Source organism: Xenopus laevis, chromosome 3S (assembly GCF_017654675.1).
Source record: "Xenopus laevis strain J_2021 chromosome 3S, Xenopus_laevis_v10.1, whole genome shotgun sequence".
In the NCBI taxonomy this organism is placed as follows: domain Eukaryota; kingdom Metazoa; phylum Chordata; class Amphibia; order Anura; family Pipidae; genus Xenopus; species Xenopus laevis.
In genome coordinates this window covers 36,309,846-36,329,221 of record NC_054376.1, presented here as the reverse complement: position 1 = coordinate 36,329,221, position 19,376 = coordinate 36,309,846, and the positions used below count along the sequence as shown (strand labels likewise).

General features: G+C 39.4%; 1 protein-coding gene across 5 annotated transcripts in view; it reads left to right on the top strand.

Annotated features, from left to right (window-relative positions):
- coro2b.S (coronin, actin binding protein, 2B S homeolog) overlaps positions 1 to 19,376 on the top strand; it is a 43,963-nt gene that overhangs the window by 5,854 nt on the left and 18,733 nt on the right. Inside the window, exons 1-2 of one of the 5 annotated variants that reach the window (XM_041588189.1) lie at positions 12,513 to 12,605; positions 15,303 to 15,410. The exons of 2 other annotated variants lie outside the window; for them this stretch is intronic. In XM_041588189.1, the coding sequence (XP_041444123.1) occupies positions 15,345 to 15,410 (66 nt within the window). In that variant the 5' untranslated portion in view covers positions 12,513 to 12,605; positions 15,303 to 15,344. Of the gene's footprint in view, positions 1 to 12,512; positions 12,606 to 15,302; positions 15,411 to 19,376 lie in introns of those variants that run through there. 2 more of the 5 variants (XM_041588190.1, XM_041588191.1) reach the window with 2 other exon arrangements.

Below are 19,376 nucleotides of genomic sequence, written 5' to 3'. Positions count from 1 at the left end.
AATCCTATCCAGCATGCATTATTTATAAGCTCCGGTCTCTGAAATTCATTATTTGGCATTTTTATAGCGTGCTTGTTAGAGCCCTCTAAGTGCTCCAAGCATAACTCATTGAGGTGGGAGGGTATTGTCACAGTAATTTGGTTGGGTGGGCGAGTGGGTGTGAAATAAGGAGGTGGGTATGTGGAGTGGGTTACTGGGGACTGGATACTAAGTATGATCACAATGAGTGTGACCACATGGTGGTTTTACTTTACAGTTGGGTGTGATGGAAGTTGTGTGAGAACTTCAGAAAATTAAAGCTCTGTGGGGTTAGACACAAGACACTGAATTTGGATGAGTGTAAACAAAGTTGATATGAGGCAATAAAGTCAGTATGGGAAGAGGGAGAAATATGGCAGGTGTTTATATATGGTCATTTTAAATATGTGAGTGATTTTGATGAGAATAGAAAATAGAGATAGAGAATCAGTCTGGGACTGGCGAGGGCAGTTAGGGTTATTCTGGGTACAGGTACAATATGGTGAAAAACCCAAGCCACCGGTTTTCAGGATGCACTGTATGCATGCACTGTAATGTAGAAGAGTTTGGTTGAAAGAGAGGGTGTGGTGGGCAAGTAAGGGAGAGATGACTCTATGGTAAGTGATGGAAACTAGATTGGATGAGGACTTTTCATGACTGGTATGGAAATATGTATTCATTTTTCCACGACTAAGCGAAGACTGGCACACGGTACCTGAAGGGAGTTATTCCTGGCTGATATGTTCTGAGTTGGATGAGGATGTAGTTAGTAAAGGGTTGGTTATTTTCCATGGCTGTGCAGCAAAACATTTGGCTACTTAAACCAGTTGTGGCATAGCTTAACTGCTTTCAATGTGTAGGGGAAACCCTCTGCAGGAAACATGCATTCCCTCCTCCAAATAAGAAGCTGATCATTCAGAAACAAGATTAAACTGATTTTTTATTCACTTATTCTTCAACCTTCTGATTAGTATTAGTCGTAGCTGTACTTTCTATGCTCATACTCTTTATACTGTGAAGCTCCGTGTTGTTTGGTTGCAGGAAATTACCCTGGAAGAAATGAGATTGCAGATTTGTAAGTATCTGTAAGTGCGTCCGACTGCAAATAAGTGCATATATCTAGTGAACGTTTCCTTCTATGTGAGCTTGTTGCTTTTGTAACTATTTCTAAGCTATCGGAACATACTCATCCTAGCTTTGATCTTGCCTTTTATTCTTTTATTTTAAGGTAGGGTTAAAATGTCTTTTGTCCTGGACCCCCAACATCAGGAGGACTCTTTGATGTGAAAAATTAAAGATGCAAGAACAAGGGACAGATCATATTGTGTATAGTATAAACATCAGAGAGGTCCAAACTCTGGTCCTACCTGCAGAAAGCAAACGCCAACACTCTTCTCACAGCTGAAGGCTGCTGGGAGTTGTAGTGCAATGACAGCTGTAGGGCTACATTTTGTCAGCAAAGTCCCGGATGAACCTGTTAGGGTAAAGACACCCTGGGTGATTCGGGGAGATTTAGTCGCCTGGCGACTTATTGCCTCAACTTTGCGGCGACCAATCTCCCCGAACGCCTTCCCTCACTCTGCGCTGGCTAAAGTGAAAAATCTGCGTTAGCGCTAATAACACACGGTGATTCGTTTCCGAAGTCGCCCGAAGTTGCCTCACGAGGCGACTTTGGAAAACGAATCGCCGCATGTGATTAGCGCCAGCGATTTTTCATTTTAGCCAGCGCAGAGTGATGGAAGGCGTTCAGGGAGATTGGTCGCGGCAAAGTCGAAGCGATTAGTCGACTAAATCTGCCCGGATCGCCCAGTGTGCCCTTGCCCAAGGAATTGGTGGGGAGATACATATACTGAATTGTACAGTAGTAACATTGAAATGTGCTTACGAGTTTCTAGAGATGCCAATTTAACCTTGCCCCAAGCAGCAAGCTTCATTTCTGTGATTTATATGTTATGGGTGAGGATGCTGCAGTGGCGTGATGGAGCTCTGTGCCAGTGTGCCGCAGCCAGGCAGAGTCAATCACATAGGATACAGAGCAGTAAGGAAGGTAAGGTACTGGCCTGTGACCTAGACATCTGAGGATGCCCCGATTAGTTTTAATGAGGCATGCTGTTAACTTCACATGTGCTGCTCTGTGGTACTGATATACGGCTGAGTTCTCCCAGCAGTTGTATAAAATGTCATTTTGTCAGAACCAAATGCAATCTAATTTGGCAACTTTTCCTTTTCCTGTCTGATTGTAAGAGGCCCATTGTTTGCCCCTTCCACTGATTTCCCTCATTTTTCTTTGGTTACTGAGAGTTGAGCTGAATTCCAGAGGGAGACTGCATGTTAGACTGAAATATCTATTATGGGAAATTGCTCTGAATGGGATATTCATGTGAAGAGACTGGCTAGCAAACATCCATTAGCTCATCATTAAGTATGTATGGAGTTATTCTGTCTGCAGTTCCTACCCAGAGGGGCCGCATCCTTTTTAATGTCACACAGTAACATGCTTTTTTTTTGTAAAAGGTCAAAACTTGATTGTCTTTAGTTTAAGTTAAAAAGAAAGGATCTTTCAGTATATCTATAAATTGTATAGAAATATTGAAAGGGGGCTTTGATGGTGTGTTTGGCTTATCAGTACGTACTATATCAAAGATATGCCTTAAAGATAAAATGTCTGTTTGGGGGTTGTCTGTTTTGGACTGGAGGATTTGTTGTAACATAAGGTTATTGAGGGACCTAAACAAGAAGCAGGGCAGGATACAGTGTCCGTGGTCATATTTAGTGATGGGAGAATTTATTCAGCAAGGCGCGAATTCTCGGGGAATTTGCGCGATTCGCCACCAGCGAATAAATTCTCAAAACACCCGCGAAAATTCGAAATTCGAAATTCGAAAAAACGGACGCCGGCGTCAAAAACGGGCGCCGTTTCGCGAATTTCGCAAATTCGCCCATCACTAGTCATATTTGACAAAGAATAAAGGTGGCCATACATGTACAGATTAAAACTGCCGATATTTGTCCTTTAGACCGATTTGGCAGCTTATCTGCCAGTATATGGGGGCTCCCGATGGGTCTACCCAGTCGATATCTGGCTAAAATATCAAACAGGGAGGTTTGATTTTTCTGGTGATCGAGGACCGCATTCCATCTGAGCCTAGTCTCTCGTTGTAATCCGATCGTTCGGCCCTAGGGCCAAATGTTCATATTAACTCGATTTTTGCCCTGCCTTTGGTGGGCATATCAGGGAAAGGTCCGCTTACTTGGCGACCTCGCCAAACAAGCAGATCTTATCGTGTATGGCCACCTTAAGGGGAAGAAATCCATAAGCCAGAACAGTGACCTGGGTTATCTTTGGACATTTCTTTGCAATAAAAAGGGAGCACTGAAGACGATTGTACTTTTGTGTATATTTTACTGATAGATGCTTTGTCATACCTCCCAACTGTCCCGTTTTTAGAGGGACAGCCCCTCTTTTGACAGCTCAACCCACATTTGTAGTGGAGAGTCCTGATTTTCTCTTCACTGAACAGCCAGAAAAAGAAACAATGTTTCTAACTTAATTGGCTTTTGGCAGAGAGCCCAGAACCGCCACAGCTGCAGATAATATACTTTTGTAACAATTTTGAGATACACAAATAAGTAACTGTAACAATATAAGATAACAGGTCTTTTGGGAGAAGTTAGACTCACAGCTTAAAGGGCAATTCACCTCCATTAGCAAAACTGTAATAACTGAAAAAAACTACAGAAATATGTTCAAACTTACAAAACCTGCCAAAATTTGTAAAATGAACATGGTAATTAGGGCGTGTGGCCACAAAAATGGGCGTGGTAAAAAAAAAAACCTTTTTTGTCCCTCTTTTTATCTCCAAACTGTTGGGAGGTATGGCCTTTGTACATTGTCAACATTGTGCTACTGGTTGTATTGATTGTGCATGGGTCTAAACACAGCTGTCCTGTTTTCATCATTGTTTTATATATGATTATTCTGAATCTGATTTCTGAATTTATAAATGTTTCCATTTACAGTATAGGTATGGGATCCGTTATCTGGAAACCCGCTATCCTGAAAGTTCCAATTTACGGAAAGGCCATCTCCCATAGACTCCATTATAATCAAATAATCCAAATTTTTAAAAATGATTTCCTTTATCTCTATAATAATAAAACAGTAGCTTGTACTTGACCCAAACTAAGATATAATTAATCCTTATTGAAAGCAAAACCAGTCTATTGGGTTTATTTAATGTTTACATGATTTTCTAGTAGACTTAAGGTATGAAGATCCAAATAACGGAAAAACCCGTTATCCGGCAAGCCCCAGGTACAGAGCATTCTGGATCATAGGTCCCATATCTGTATTTCTATTTTATTTCATAAGTTTAATTTGTATTTAGGGATATAGCTTTACTTATTGCACTGCAAAGGGTTTCGAATAAGAGAAATGGTTTGTCTGCACTTTCAGCATTTTTTTTTCTTCTTTTTTTTGTTAATGCTGTCATAAATACATTATGTAAATGTATAAGAAGATACACATTTATTCTTTAGAACTAGGGCCAGGGCCGGATCTACATAGCAGGCGCCCCTAGGACTGCTGTCATTCGTCACCCCATCCCCTCCCTTTTATTCAATCAAATTTTCATCAGTGGGACCAGAGCAATGAGGATAAGCATACAGGAAATTTTAAAAACTATTGTATCTCCTGCGCTGCCCCAGTGTTTCTGAACCAATGTGGGTGTGGTTGGGCAGCATGTCGCCCCCTAAAATCCTGCCACCCTAGGCCCAGGCTTTGGTGGCCTCTCCACAAATCTGGGCCTGACTAGGGCCCTTCATGGTGTTCACTTTAAAGTGCTAGGCAAGAGCAGCTGCATAAAAAGTTAAGTTGGGGTTAAATAGATCACATGTCTGTATTGCATGATTTGAAGGGTATTTAAGGTTTTTACTGTATATTCACTAGTGTGTATTGAAACTGAGGAAGGGGTTGGTCCCTGAAAGCTTGTGCTACAACTAAATGCAATAAAATGTGATAAAGGAGTATGTCAAGTTGCCAACATATATTGGTGTGCTTCTTCCCTTCACACAGTCTGGATATTATATTTGACCTGGAAGTGATCAGGAAAGTGGATTTGGATTTGGCAAATCAGCCAAACTGAACCCTTAAACAAAGACTTAGAACTGAAGATAACTATTTTTTTTTAGATGATGCGATTTTGGTGGCATTTTTTTCAAATATAAATAGGGTTTAGCTTTGATTTGGTATTTAGCCAATCTTTTGCCAAGGATTCAATATTGAATGGGATCCAAGTATTTTCAGATCCAGACTATCCCTTGTTTAATATGTGTTCATCTATGAGTGCTCATGCTCTTGCTGAATTGGCTGTAGGAAGAAATGAAGAAATAGGAATTGACTATCATTCAGCATGTTTATGTGACTATAAAAATTATATGGTGTCCCAACGGTGCCAGGAAAAATCAAGTATAACGCATTCATTTTTTGAAGGGAAAAATCTAAAAACGGCCCCTGTCACTTGCCAGAACCTACAGATCGCCCATTCCTCAACCCATTCCTGGAACTACAACTGTCCATTACCATAACCACTTGCCACTCCCAATTTATGACAGCGCTGTCAGCCCAAGGCCAGAGGGGCAGACATTTCACCCTTAAAGGAGAAGGAAAGCTACGGAGGCATTTTATTGCCAATAGATTAGCTGCAATAGTGCAAGCTAGAATGCTATATTTATTCTGTAGAATGTTTTACCATACCTGAGTAAAAAGCTCTAGAAACTCTCTGTTTGTTTAGGATAGGAGCTGCAGTATTAACATGGTGTGACATCACTTCCTGCCTGAGTCTCTCCCTGCTCTGGGCTCAGATTACAGTAGAGAAGGGAGGGGGTGGGGAAGAGGAGCAAACTGAGCATGCTCACGCCCAGGGCAATGAGGTTTAAGCTGAAGGCAGGAAGTCTGATACAGAAGTCCATGTGTACACAATAGAAGGAAAGAAATGCTGTGTTTCTTCTGACAGAGGACTCAGAGCAGCATTACTTTGGGGGTTTACTGGTATATTTAGATGGACCTTTCTGATAAGGCTTACTTAGTTTTAACCTTTCCTTCTCCTTTAACAATACCCAGTGGCCCATTCCCAAAATTCATGCTTCTGAGGGAGAATGAAGATAAATTTCTTACTTTTACAAAAAAAACATACTCTGAGCCAGAAGAAATAAAGGAAGCTTATAAAAGCTTATTGTTTAGAGTGGGTCAATATGTAAACCGTTTTTTGGGTCCTGAAGCTATTTTTACTACTTAATTTGTCTCACCTGAGAAACACTAATTTAGATGAAAAGGATCGTGGTTGCTAGTCCTACATGTCGCATTTAGCCATAAGTTGCAGCAGGAACACATGGCACTTCATAATTGCAGTCATTAATAGAAACAGGTCATTAGACTTCAGTGTGTTAATAGTCATCTATCAGCCTTCCAACTTTGCCTATGAGATGTGTTGTTTCAGACAAGTTCTAAAGGGATGGCTGTGTAACGGTTGTCTGTGCAAAGCAAACATTAAAGCCCTGGCAATGTGTTCTATAAGATGCAATAATATCTTGCTAACTCATGATAAAATAATAACTGGCTAATAAGGTTGTTTCATTCCTGGACCACAATACTAAGAGCTATTGCACTTAATGTGATTGGATTAATGCTAATAATGCCAATCATTAGCATTTTCAGTATGGGTGACCAGATACTTCAGTACATCTCCTTAAATGCTTAATGTTCAAGGGTTTTGGATTTGGATTATGTCAAAATTTGCTTATTCTTTAATCCGATGAGACTGTTTAAAAAGATTAACTTGCTTTGTAGGGAAAGTTTGCGTCGTCATATAGACAACTATGGATAATATCTCTGTTTTCTACCTTAACATTTTTTGTTAAGGGAAGGGGCATAAATATAGAGGAAGCAGACCCTGCGGCTGCAGGGGGCCCAGGAGGTATAGGGGCACCATGAGGCCTAATTCTCATACAGTTTCAATAAATATTGGTAAAAAATTTAAAAAATGCTAAACATTTGGGGGGCCTGAAAAATAATCACTGGATAGCTGTTTCCATTCCCATAATGATGTTGATGGCATCAGTATATAAATGGTTCTTTAATCAATGTCATCTAAGATATATATAAGGATTGCGATGAAGTCTGAATAGTTCTTGTCTTGTAGAAGGGACGTCACACTACTGAAATGGGATTAAGTGTAGTGCCAATCAGGGACAGATGTCAGGTCAGGTCCTGCACTTTGGGTTGAATAGGAACCCTGTTTACAGAAGTTAATGAGTTCTGTATGTCTGGTCATGTGATGTAATGTGCCTAGAGGATGAACACACACATATTGCTTGTATCAAAACAAATAGGGTCTTATCCAAGTGGGTTTATTAAAGGGCATGTAAAGGCAAAAAATAAAATCCAATTTTTACTTTCTTTAATGAAAAGGAAACCTATCTCCAATATACTTTAATTAAAAAATGTGTACTGTTTTTATAAGAAACCTGACTGTATGCAGTGAAATTCTCCCTTCATTTACTGCTGTGGATAGGAATTGTCAGATGGTCCCTAACTGCTGAGCAGGGAAACAATCATACTTATGAACAGCAGGGGGAGCCCCCACCTTACTTCCCAGCCATGCAGAACTCAAGCAGCTTTGTTTATGACGATCCCTAAGCAGCCCAGACCACACCGAGCATGTGCACAGTCTTAGTCTTGCAAAGATGTTTAACAAAGTTACAAGATGGTGACCCCCTGTAGCCAAATTTGAAAGCATAAATTATTTGTTTGATTAGGCTTGTGGTGCCGTAAGTTCATGTTTATATTTAGTATACTTTTAGACTTTACATGCCCTTTAACAATGCTGCCTCTTTTATCATGTTCTTGTAGCTACCAGCCAACAACCAGCCAGTTTCCTAGCTACTTGCTGCAAATCACTTTAACTACAAGTACCGTATAACCTGTTAAGCTAAAATAGAAAAAATGCTTATGAGGCCATTTCATTTTAACCTGAAAAATGAAGAGGAAAATATGCAGTAGATACATGGAAAAAAAAGACAGCAATTTATTAGGGAAATGTGAGACGTAGTGGAACACAGAAAGCCATCTTGGGGAAAAATTCAATTTTTAAAGGTGACCATCGATTGACAGAAAACAAGTATATCAGTCGTCTCGTCCATTGGGCAGGTCGGAAAATTTTGATCGGCCTGCTGAATCGTCATACAGGGAGAATTCTATTGTTTCTACCTGTATATATGATGATTCAGCTCTGCACATCTGTAATGAAAACAAATGATCTTTCCCGTGACCAATGTAACATATATGGTGGATTATCAGTAAAGAAATATGTGTCTTTAAGGTGGAGATAAGAAGGAGATGTAGCAGACTCACTGTAACATTTCAATTCATTCTGTTCTTTTTCATGTAGAGTAGGGCATCAGTGCAGAGAACACTGGATGCCAGCTTATATATATTATATATATATTAATGCTGAATTGCTAAATCACAGTTTGCCAGCCCCTGACCTCTAAAGTCACCTTGTGGATAATTCCAAACCGAGCTCTTTATGTGTTCTGCTCCCTGCACTCGGTCAAGCACATGTTTAAGTCTGATGATTCTTCATTCCATTAGGGGCCTGGTTCTGCAGACCCACATACATATTATCAGAATGCCACAAAGATTCTATACAGGCCATTGGAATAACTCAGTGAAGATGCAAATATTTTCTCAAGCAGTTTGTACTTGCTTCCAAATACCTGCTTTCACATCCTGAAAAGGATAATGGTACCGAATGTATCTATTCCATTAGCTGATTGCAAGTAAGGGGCTCTATAAAGATCTCTAATCATTGCTAGTACTATTTAACGATAATGGGTTTTACCACTGGAGTTAGAGAAGAATTACAATGTCAAATAGTTGAAAAAAAAGCCCCATTTCCAAGAATAAGAAACAGAGACGGCAGAAGGATAATAATGTTCAATGCTACACAATATAATATATTATTAGATTCAAGAGGATAAATAAGATTTGTTGCAAAGTGAAAATCTGCAAGGTTAATCTAACCTTTTCTCTGCAACAACAAGAACAAGATGGGAATATGGAAAACTTTTTTTGACAGGGGCAGTTTTACTACCATGGGTAATACCATGCACGGCTAATTCACCCTTACGCTAATGTGCCTACAATGGCATCAGCTTCCTTCCATGCCTGCACCCAGAACCACTATGCAGGTCCAGATGCAGGCACATGGAGCAGATACCTGAGCCAAACAGCATGAGTATGAATTTTAGGTGCTAAAATCTGCATTGTTTGCCTTCACCTGGGCTGCACAATGGTCCCAAGTGCATTTATCTGCAGGCTGAGAATAAGCCCACTGAGACCAAAGCCTTAGGGTTAGTCCACACAAGGAGATTCGGGGAGATTTAGTCGCCTGGCCTCCTTGTGTCTTCCCATCCGCTATAATGAAAAGTCGCCTTTGCCAAAGTACACGTGTCGCTTCGTTTCCGAAGTTGCCTCACATGGAAACTTTGGGCGACTTCGGAAAACAAAGCACCACATGTGCTTTAGTGCAGGCGACTTTTCATTATAGCCGATGGAAAGACACATGGAGGCAGTTTGGGGAGATTGTCGTTCAGAAGAAGAGGCGATTAGTCTCCCAGAATCTCCTTGTGTGGACTAACCCTTATACTGTACCCAGATGTCTTCATAAGCAGAATGAAATAAAATAAAACCAATCTATCAGACTACCAGATAAACCGCTTTTCAGTGGCACACAGACAGGATAATGGGAAAATCCAGGTCAGGCCTGCAGTGCAAGTCTTGAGGGATGTGTGACATTAAAGAGGACTAATGACTTTATTATTTATTATGAAAGGTAATTATTGTTATTAGTCCCCTAATTTACATCCTTTATGTAGTGCTGACATCTTTGCATAAGGTTTTACAGAGATCATTCATCCTGTGTCGGTCCCTGCCCCAGAGAAGCTTACACTCTAAAAATAGGGAGGGTTAGAATATCTGTCTAATACATTGCAATGAAAAAAAAACAATGGTTCCTCTCCAGATTCCCTTATATATTATAAATGAGTTTTCATGATTTAAAACAAGTTTTTCTCATCAAGTTCATCAAACTGAATTTGGCCCCATGTCCTATACGATATGGAAAGCCAATACACATTGATAATTTAGACTGTAATGTGAGCAGCCTTTTGTATACTGTATATTTCCTGCCTTTGCAGTATGCATAAAGAAAGCAAGTACAATTCCAGCCAACCTCATGCTTTGTACACTGAACAGAAAATAATTTCTCTGCCACCTATTCTTAATGGCAAAAGCATTTGCTCTTGCTCAGTTTTTATTGGTTCTCTTCCAATCAGATTTCATAAGCATGTTCCATTTTATAGCGAGGAGGAAGAACCAATCAATTTAGTACGTCAGCCGGCAATCCAGCAATTAGAGAGGCGTTTTGGCCAGCTTAGCATTATTGTTATGATTGCAGAATGTACATATTTGGCTTATTGTATTTCAGGAGTATTTACAAACTATCCGGTGGCTTTGTTGCATAGAGGGGCAATACAATGTAAAGGATTCATGCGCTTCCTGTGTGTATTGCGTGTCAGGCTGTAAGGTCCTAGTAAAGGAAGTCCAATGGAAGGAGCCACAGGAGAGTGTCTGCAATGCTATACATATATATATCTATATCCTTAGTAGAGCTGGAGCACTCATGCATAGAAACTACAACTGCCTGGCTGCTGGTTATAAAATCATGTAACCAAATTGGAAAAAACCTCACTCATAGGACTTATTTAGTGCAAACAAAAATAGTGGTTTTTATTGCGACGTTCCGGCTCTCAGACTTCACTTCCTGAAGAAGGCTCGAGTCTAATAGCCGAAAACGTTGCAATAAAAACCACTATTTTTGTTTGCATTAAATAAGTCCCGTGAGTGCAGTTTTTTCCAATTTGATGCGTTTCATGTCACTGGGTTACTTAATCATGATTAAGTGTCCCAGTGACACAAAACGTGTCAGGCGAGAGATGACTATATAATAAAGCTTCAATTTTTAATCTACTATTTTTCTGGTCTGATCAATACGTGAGTTTACCAGTGTGCCCTGCACCAAATTTTATGTTTTATATTCGGCAACCTGAGAACATTGCCTATGGCGGCAGTGAGCGGCCGGTTACAAGAGGTGGCAAAAAGCCGCCTCTTGTAACTTTAAGGGCCGAATTTCCAGGTAGATGTATGCATCACTCAGGACAGTCTTATGAGTTTTCATGTCTTGAGACAAAGGCTGAATTTTTGTTTGGGGAAGCTAACTATAGGTTTTCCATTGGAGAACTTAAGAAAACACCTCCCTGGGAATGTTTAAGCCTCCCTAAATCATGATTAATCTTACCAATGTTGGTCATTTCACACAGCACCTAATAATTAGGTTAAAGCAGTGATTCTTAAAATATGTATTGGGACCCAAAATTTTGCCCCATGCTGTTTATGGCGGAGCTCTATGACCCCATTTAGTAAAATGAAATATTCTTATTTTAATATAACACACAATAATAAATACAATGCTCAATTAATTATAAAACAAAATTGGGTCCCCTACAAAAAAAAGGATAAGACTTTTTACTCTGGTTGTATGTAGTTGATACACTTCAGGCATTCAGGGAACCTTGTACCACACTAAACTAAGCTAGAAGGTAAAGGTAGGAATCATTATATATCCATTTTAGTATAGTGTTGGGCTTTATAAGAATCTATTTATAGATATATGCAAACCAAAAAATTGGATTTTTCATCAGTTCCCAAAAACGGTGGCCTGTGTATAAATGTGTCTCCAACCAAACCATGTCATGAACCATGATGCAACTGCATTTGTGTCAATAGAAAGGACATAGATACAGTCATAGTACCTCCAGGAATTTCCCTGTGCAATAAGACCGAAAAGATTAACAAAATCATCCCCCGCCAAGTCCACATACACGCTAAAATCCAAAAATAATCGAGGGGATAAGAATGTATTTAAGTGTATTTTTAGAAAAAGATTATCCAGTGGATTACATTGCATGGTGTGGAAGCTTTTCAAACCTTTCATTAAAGAAGTGATATGTTCTACAAAATGAAACACAACATGGTTAGTTGAATATTTGGCTACATAAACGGCCAACATTTATTTATTTATTTTGTATTCATGATGGCGTAATTATGATTTAAACTTGACTACCCACCATAATGGCTTGTTTTCCAATCATTGGTGTTTTGCCCATTACTCCTTCAGCCTGCAATTAGTACAGCTCAGACGACCAATATGATTGTTTGTCAGGGGCAACAACAATTGCCTTTTTGCCTATTGCTATAAGTGCTGCTAAATTGCCCTCACCTCAATATCTTATACTCATTGTGTCACTGTATGATCTCTGCCACCTGCTATTGCCTTGCCGCACACCGTGACCTCCTTCTGTCACTATGATCTTGTCACTCGTTCGCTCATCTTCCTAAGCACCTCTTCCAAATTAGAAAGGCACCAGGCTGAAAGTAGCAGCATTGTCTTCCTCAAAGCCACACGGAGGTAAGAGTAACTCAACAAAAAACTCTTTCCTTGTTGGTGCTATTCATGGCAAAGGATGAAAATGTTTATGGGTTTGTGGATTTTATATTAGAATCATACATTGTACCTGGAGAGTTGTTGGTAATTTGGGTATGGGTTGTAAGCAGAAGTTTATGCTATGGTAGAGCTTTAGGTTACATGAATACCGCTAAGCTGTGATACACACAGGGCTCGTTACTATTGTATTTTGTTAGTAAAACTATTGTGTGTTACATGTTGAACAGGATATTAAAAAAGGTACCCACTGAATTAAAGACCAAATGTATTCCGGGGAGCAATGTGTTAAGCACAACCATCTGTGCTGGAAGGAACGCACACTGTGTGATTTTTTTTTTATGTTAATTGCAGCAACATTGTATAAGGCAAAGTTTTCTGTGAAATCCAAGATACTTGCTTCTTGAGTGGGTTGACAGATGGAATGATGGTGTTGCCATGGCTGAGAGAGAAGATAGGGGGGGGGCTTGCCTTAGCCTACAGAAACTTGTAATCCCCAACCTGCAGTAAATGTTTTATTTAATTGTATTCATTATTTTTTGCAGCAAAACAATTAGTTGCTGAGATCTATAGAGTTGCTTTCTGTTTCCTTAATTTCCAACTTGGTAACAATAAGAGACAATGCAATCCCCATGAATCTTTGTAAATCATACCCGCTGCTAAGCTAATAAGGATTTGGTCTATCTTATGCATACAGCACTCACAGCCATCTGTCCTTAGTTACCCAAAGGAGAGGGCATGGTTTGTGTATAGCTGCTGCTGCAGAGCAACATTATTCTATGGCTAAGTGGCGAGGACCAGGAATAGGTGCTCTTCCATAATTCAGAAATCAGTTCACAGCTGCTTTTTCTTTATATCGCTGTTCATTCCAAAATTTATCATCTGAATTTGTTCAATGTGTTTGTGGAAAGTAAAGTGTGTCAAAAATGACTGTGTTAGTCTTATTATAGACTGATTAATTCCTAATAAACTGATTAACGCCTAATGTGTTATAGCTGGCTTTAAATAACAAAAAGGGACAACTGACCTTTATTAAAAACCCCATTTATGTTGTGCCTTTGTTGTTGGCCTGTAAATCATGTTTATAAAAAAATTACAAAATATATAATATTTTCGAGACAGTTGTTTCAAAAAGGGGCTGTTCACCTTTCAGTTAACTTTTAGTATGACGTAGAGAGTGACAATTTTGAAAATTTTCAATTCATTTTCATTTTTTATTATTAGCAGTTTTTGAATTATTTCGCTTTTTTTATTCAGTAGCTCTATAATTTGCATTTTCGGCAATCTGATTGCTAGGGTCCAAATTACCCTAGCAACCTTGCATTGATTTGAACAAGAGACTGGAATATGAATAGGAGAGGGCCTGAATAGATAGATACGTAATAAACAAAAACAATACATTTGTAGCCTTACAGAGCATTTGTAATGAGGAACAATTGAAATTCTTTAGAATTGGCCATTCAATAACATACTAAAAGCTAACTCAAAGGTGAACCACCCATTTACGATTTACTTTACTAAAATGTATACAGTGGTAGGGTAGAATGCTTGGAACCTGGAGTTTTTTGTATAAAAAAAAATATTAAACATTCAGGGGCAGATTTATCAAGGGTCGAATTTCAAAGTTAAAAATACTTTGAAATTCAATTGAATTGAAATACTTCGACTTCGATTATCAAAGTCGAAGTTTTTTTCAGCAAATTTGGGTATCCTGCAGTCGAAGTAAAATCGTTCGATTAAATCCTTCTATTGGAACGATTCATAGGATTTCAGATACGATTGATTTTACTTCGACTTCCAAAAACGTAGAAAAATGCTCTAGAAGGTCCCCATAAGTTAACATAGCACTTTCGCAGGTTTAATTTGGTATTGAAGTATTGAAATCGAAGTTTTTTTAAAGAGACAGTACTTCGATTATCGAATGGTTGAATATTAGAACGATTTTACTTCTAATCGAAGTTGAAGTCGCTGTATCCTATTCGATGGTCGAAGTATGCAAAAAATGACTTCAAATTTCAAATTTTTTGCCTTCCAAAATTCCCTCGAATTCACTTTGGACCCTTGATAAATCTGCCCCCAAATAAACCCAACAGGAATATTTGGCACCAGTATGGATTTATGCAGTTTAGTTACCATGAAGTCCAAGATACTGTTTTATTATTATTATGATGATGATTATTATTATTATTATTATTATTGGAAAAGAAAATAATTGTGAAAGATTTGATATACTTAGAATGCACCCTAGAGCATTCTGAATAATGGGTTTTCAGATAAAGCATTTTCTTATTTGTACCAGTTAGCTTATATACAGGTATGGAATCTGCTCTCCAGAAACCTCTGAAATGTGTCATTGCCATTTCACATAGGCACTGCCTTTTACTACTAACTAATCTGGATTAACTCATACTAATGGCAAAACCAATGTTAGATAGTAAATTCCAAATCTATATTCATTTTCCTGCTAGTAGCGTGACACATGTGGAATAGGGTATAAAAGAGCACCTGTTAAATTAAAGGTCAAATGTATTTGAGGCAGCAATGAAAAGTGCAATCGTATTTATCAGAGTAAAAAACTAAAAAAAATTAGAGATACTTCTAAGTGTATAGCTGAGTTTGATAAAAGTACATTCCCCCTGTTGTTGCATGCCTCTGGAAATAAAGAGTTTTCATTAAAAAAAACTGGAGGGATCCATTGGAGACAATATGCCTTTCTACCAACCACTTTATGAATGGGAGAGATCCTTACCACCACCATACTTTCGTTTAAAGGTGGGTATTTATGTGTGTGTTGATAGAAACAGTGGCGTAACTAGATATTACTGGGCCCCACTGCAAATTTATTTTCCCTCAAAATGTCTACAGGTTGAACTATTTTACAAATATTTATTAAATGATGGCCTCATGAGGCCCCTATACCTCCTTGGCCCCCTGCAGGGTCTGCTTCCCATTTAGTTACGCCACTGGATAGAAATATATGTACATAGACTAGATGAGATTAGACCATAGACATTAGAAATATAAGAATAGATTGTAAAGACCTCAAAGAGGTTGTTCACCTTCAGACCCTTTTTTTTTAGTTCAGTAGGTATCAGATAGTTCACCAGAAATAAAGACTTTTTCCAATGACTTTCTTTTATCTATTTGTGACCATTTTTCTAACACTGAAGTGTAAAGTTTTGTTTTCCGCCTTTTCAAGTAGCTCTGGGGGGGTGGCCAATTTTTTTAACTGTTCTAAATGGATACATTTAGTTGATACATTTCTTATCTTTGTACCTGCTGAGCGGAATCCCTGAGTTTCATTAAAGGCAGCTGTTAGAATTGATACAATAGTTGCTAATACTCCACAGATGCTGCTGAGAAATGTATCAACTAATTGTAGCAATTAAATGTAGAAAATTGTAACCAAATCTGATCCTGGATCACTGAGTTGCCAGACTGAAACAACAGAGACACAAACGTTAAAATTTAAACTTTAATTTTGTAAAAATAATACGATTTCCAGCAGGTTTTACCCATGTAGATTATATTATTGGGAGGCTGAGAAAAAATGTTCAAACTTATTCAACCCTTCACTTCTACCACATCACCTGCAAATGTGGGTGCATTTGCTTGTCAGGCTATTGAGAAATGGAAATGTTTCAAAATAGTCCCACAAGTGTAAAACCAGGGAAATGTCTCCATTAAAAGAATAAACAGTGCTGCTAAAATAGAGGCTAGGTATAGTCTAATACATTTTGGCAGCACTGGCCATATATCTTTCTTTTCTGCAGGGATTCACTGCCAATGGTAAATGTAGTTTGAGATGCACTAAAACAAGAAGTAATGATGCCAAAATCCATGGCTTCCCCCAGTTTGCAGGGAGCACCACATCCACATCACATATCCTAAACTGGTAGATATATATCTTATGTTGGCATAAAATGTCCATCCTGAATTGCCAATGGTTAGGAGCAAACACTTTACAAAACAATGTTGTTTTGCAGATTTTCCTTGCAATGCGTTCAGGCAGAAAGACTGCTTAGCGTGGGCTGTAAGAATAAAAGTTACTGCACACTGACAATAATGGTGCCCCAATCACTCAGGCATTATAACACTTTGCATTAATCTTCCTCCTGATTATAGTAATGACACTGTACCCTGAGAACTGGCAGCTGGGAGGAGGACAAAACGGATGACCAGGGTAATGTACAAGGGAAAGTTGTGTTCACCACTAAATTTTAAAACCATTAAGAGGGGGTGCAATGAGGCTGTGACCACAAAATTCACACAGACGAATACAATAGATCCTCTGCACTGACTGCAGAGGACCTCTTGTATTCAACAGGGTAATGTCTCAACCAAAATAAAGTAACTTTTTTTAAGGCCACTTCAAAATTACATTGTGCTGCCCACATTGCAGTGTCAGTATATGCAACGCTGGCCTGTTGCAACAATTGTAACTGTAAATAGTATGAATACACTTTCTACACGAGAAGTCTTTTTTTCCCCCCTCTCTTAGCAATCGATATAACAAGAACATTGTGAATTTCTAACAGATGGCTGAAAACAGGACAGATTAATAGAACATGTAAGAATATTCCTGCTTGCGTGAGCCCACCAACAATTTAAATAGAGATATCAGGATCTAGTAATAAACAACAACAACTACTTTACATTTCCAGTTAGAGAGAGAGTCACTGTTAAGTAATGTCATACTCTGATATGGCATTCTACTGGCCAGAAAAAGCATCCATCGGGTACTATGCACACAGGCTGATTTTGGGCAGAATATGCCCAGTTTCCATAAGTGACAAAATGACGTGTATTCAGAGAGATAAAAGTAAAGGTATATAAATTCCATTTAGGGGCTGAAGCCGAATCCATGCAATTACTGAGTGTTCAGATTCTGAGACTGGGGCCCCCACATCCCCTCTGGGGCCACCACCAACCACCTGCTCACCCACCACCAGCCCAGTCCCTCTGCAAGCACACCTTTTACTTATTTTTGTGGCAATTGGGGGAAGGGAGCGCAGCAGGGTTTGGGTCTGGGTTGGCGAGGCCCACCATGTACACCGGCCCAGGTTGACCCTGGTTTCTGAGGCAATGATAACTTCCCTTAGAGTAAGTTACAGCTCAAAGAGTCATTTAGCCATCAAAGTAGTAGTATATTGAAAGCTGCAAAATCCACTTTTTCAGTGATTGCAAGCAGTGGTATAACCCCTGCAAAAAAATCTTCAGAGGGGCCTGATGTACAGCACTCCCCACCCACCTGCCCATTTCCCCCCCCCCGAAGGTCCCCTCTCCCACAGAGGCCCAGGCCTAGGGTGGCAAGACTGTAGGGGCAGCATGCCGTCCAGCCACATTCTAAAAATAACTAATCGGTAGCGCTTAAGTGCATGCGCATTAAGTTGTCGGGCGTTAGGACCCTGCAGCATGCTGTTGTCGGGCGCTAGGACCATTCAGCGTGAAGAGGCCTCGGGGCACAGAAGTTAGGAATCCGGATCTGAACCCCGCATTCCGGCCACCCTGTTCTCTGCTTCTGCTAAAGTTACGCCACCGATTACAAGGAAGCTAATATTCACTTAAAATAAATATATTTTTGACATGAGCTCATTTAGCTGGGCTTATATATAGAAAAGATGCATAAGCATTATCTGAACTTCCAGATATAAATACATTTCTTTTGTTTTTTCTACAAAGATATACATGATTCCATGAATTGAAAGTAAAACACAATAGTGACAATGATGATTTTAATCCATCTAGGTCATGGTATATCTAGTATAGGTAAATCTAAAAACAACTGGACTTGCTGAGTAATCATTGAAGATGTTTCACTACTCATCCGAGCAGCTTCTTCAGTTCAACTGACTGGTGTGGGAAGTTCTCGCCATATAAACTCTTCCACTAATCCAATCACAATGGCACATTGTAACTCTTCAACTGAGGTGTTGATTCTGTGTAGTTACTGTGATAGGATTATCCAGTGTGTCATGCAACTCCTAGATACAGGTGTTACTTGTGAGAGTTGCATGAATGGATGTGTGAATTGTTCTGAATCCGCCAGGGTACAGATGTTAGAACAGCATTGTATGTAGCAGACAGGTGGTGTTGAAGGCCCCCGCCTCTGTTCAGGGATGGTTTCTCCACCTTGACATGAATCGCTTTTTTCACACCTCGTTCATACGGATCAATATCTGTTGTTTGATTTCCACCATCCGCTGGAACACAAACTGGGTGTCATTAGAACTCTGCACCACAGGGCAGAATGTGCGACGACTGATACAGAGTCCAAAGACACAGAGCAAAATCATCTCAGAGGAGCTTTGATAGCGTGTGGCTACCCATAGTCATCCCATATGTAGCTGGAGTGTCAGAGAAACTCAGGAGGATTTTCAACAAACACCACTTCCCTGTGTTTTTCAAACCTAGAAACACACTGAGACATAAAAAGTGTCTTTCTACACCTAAAAGACAAGGGACACTCCTTTAAATATAATAATGTCCAAATCTTGGATAAAGAAGGCCGCTGGTGTGAATGAGGCCTGAAAGTGGCGATTCATGTCAAGGTGGAGAAACCATCCCTGAACAGAGGCGGGGCCTTCAACACCACCTGTCTGCTACATACAATGCTGTTCTAACATCTGTACCCTGGCGGTTTCAGAACACTTCACACATCCATTCATGCAACTCTCACAAGTAACACCTGTATCTAGGAGTTGCATGACACATTGGATAATCCTATCACAGTAACTA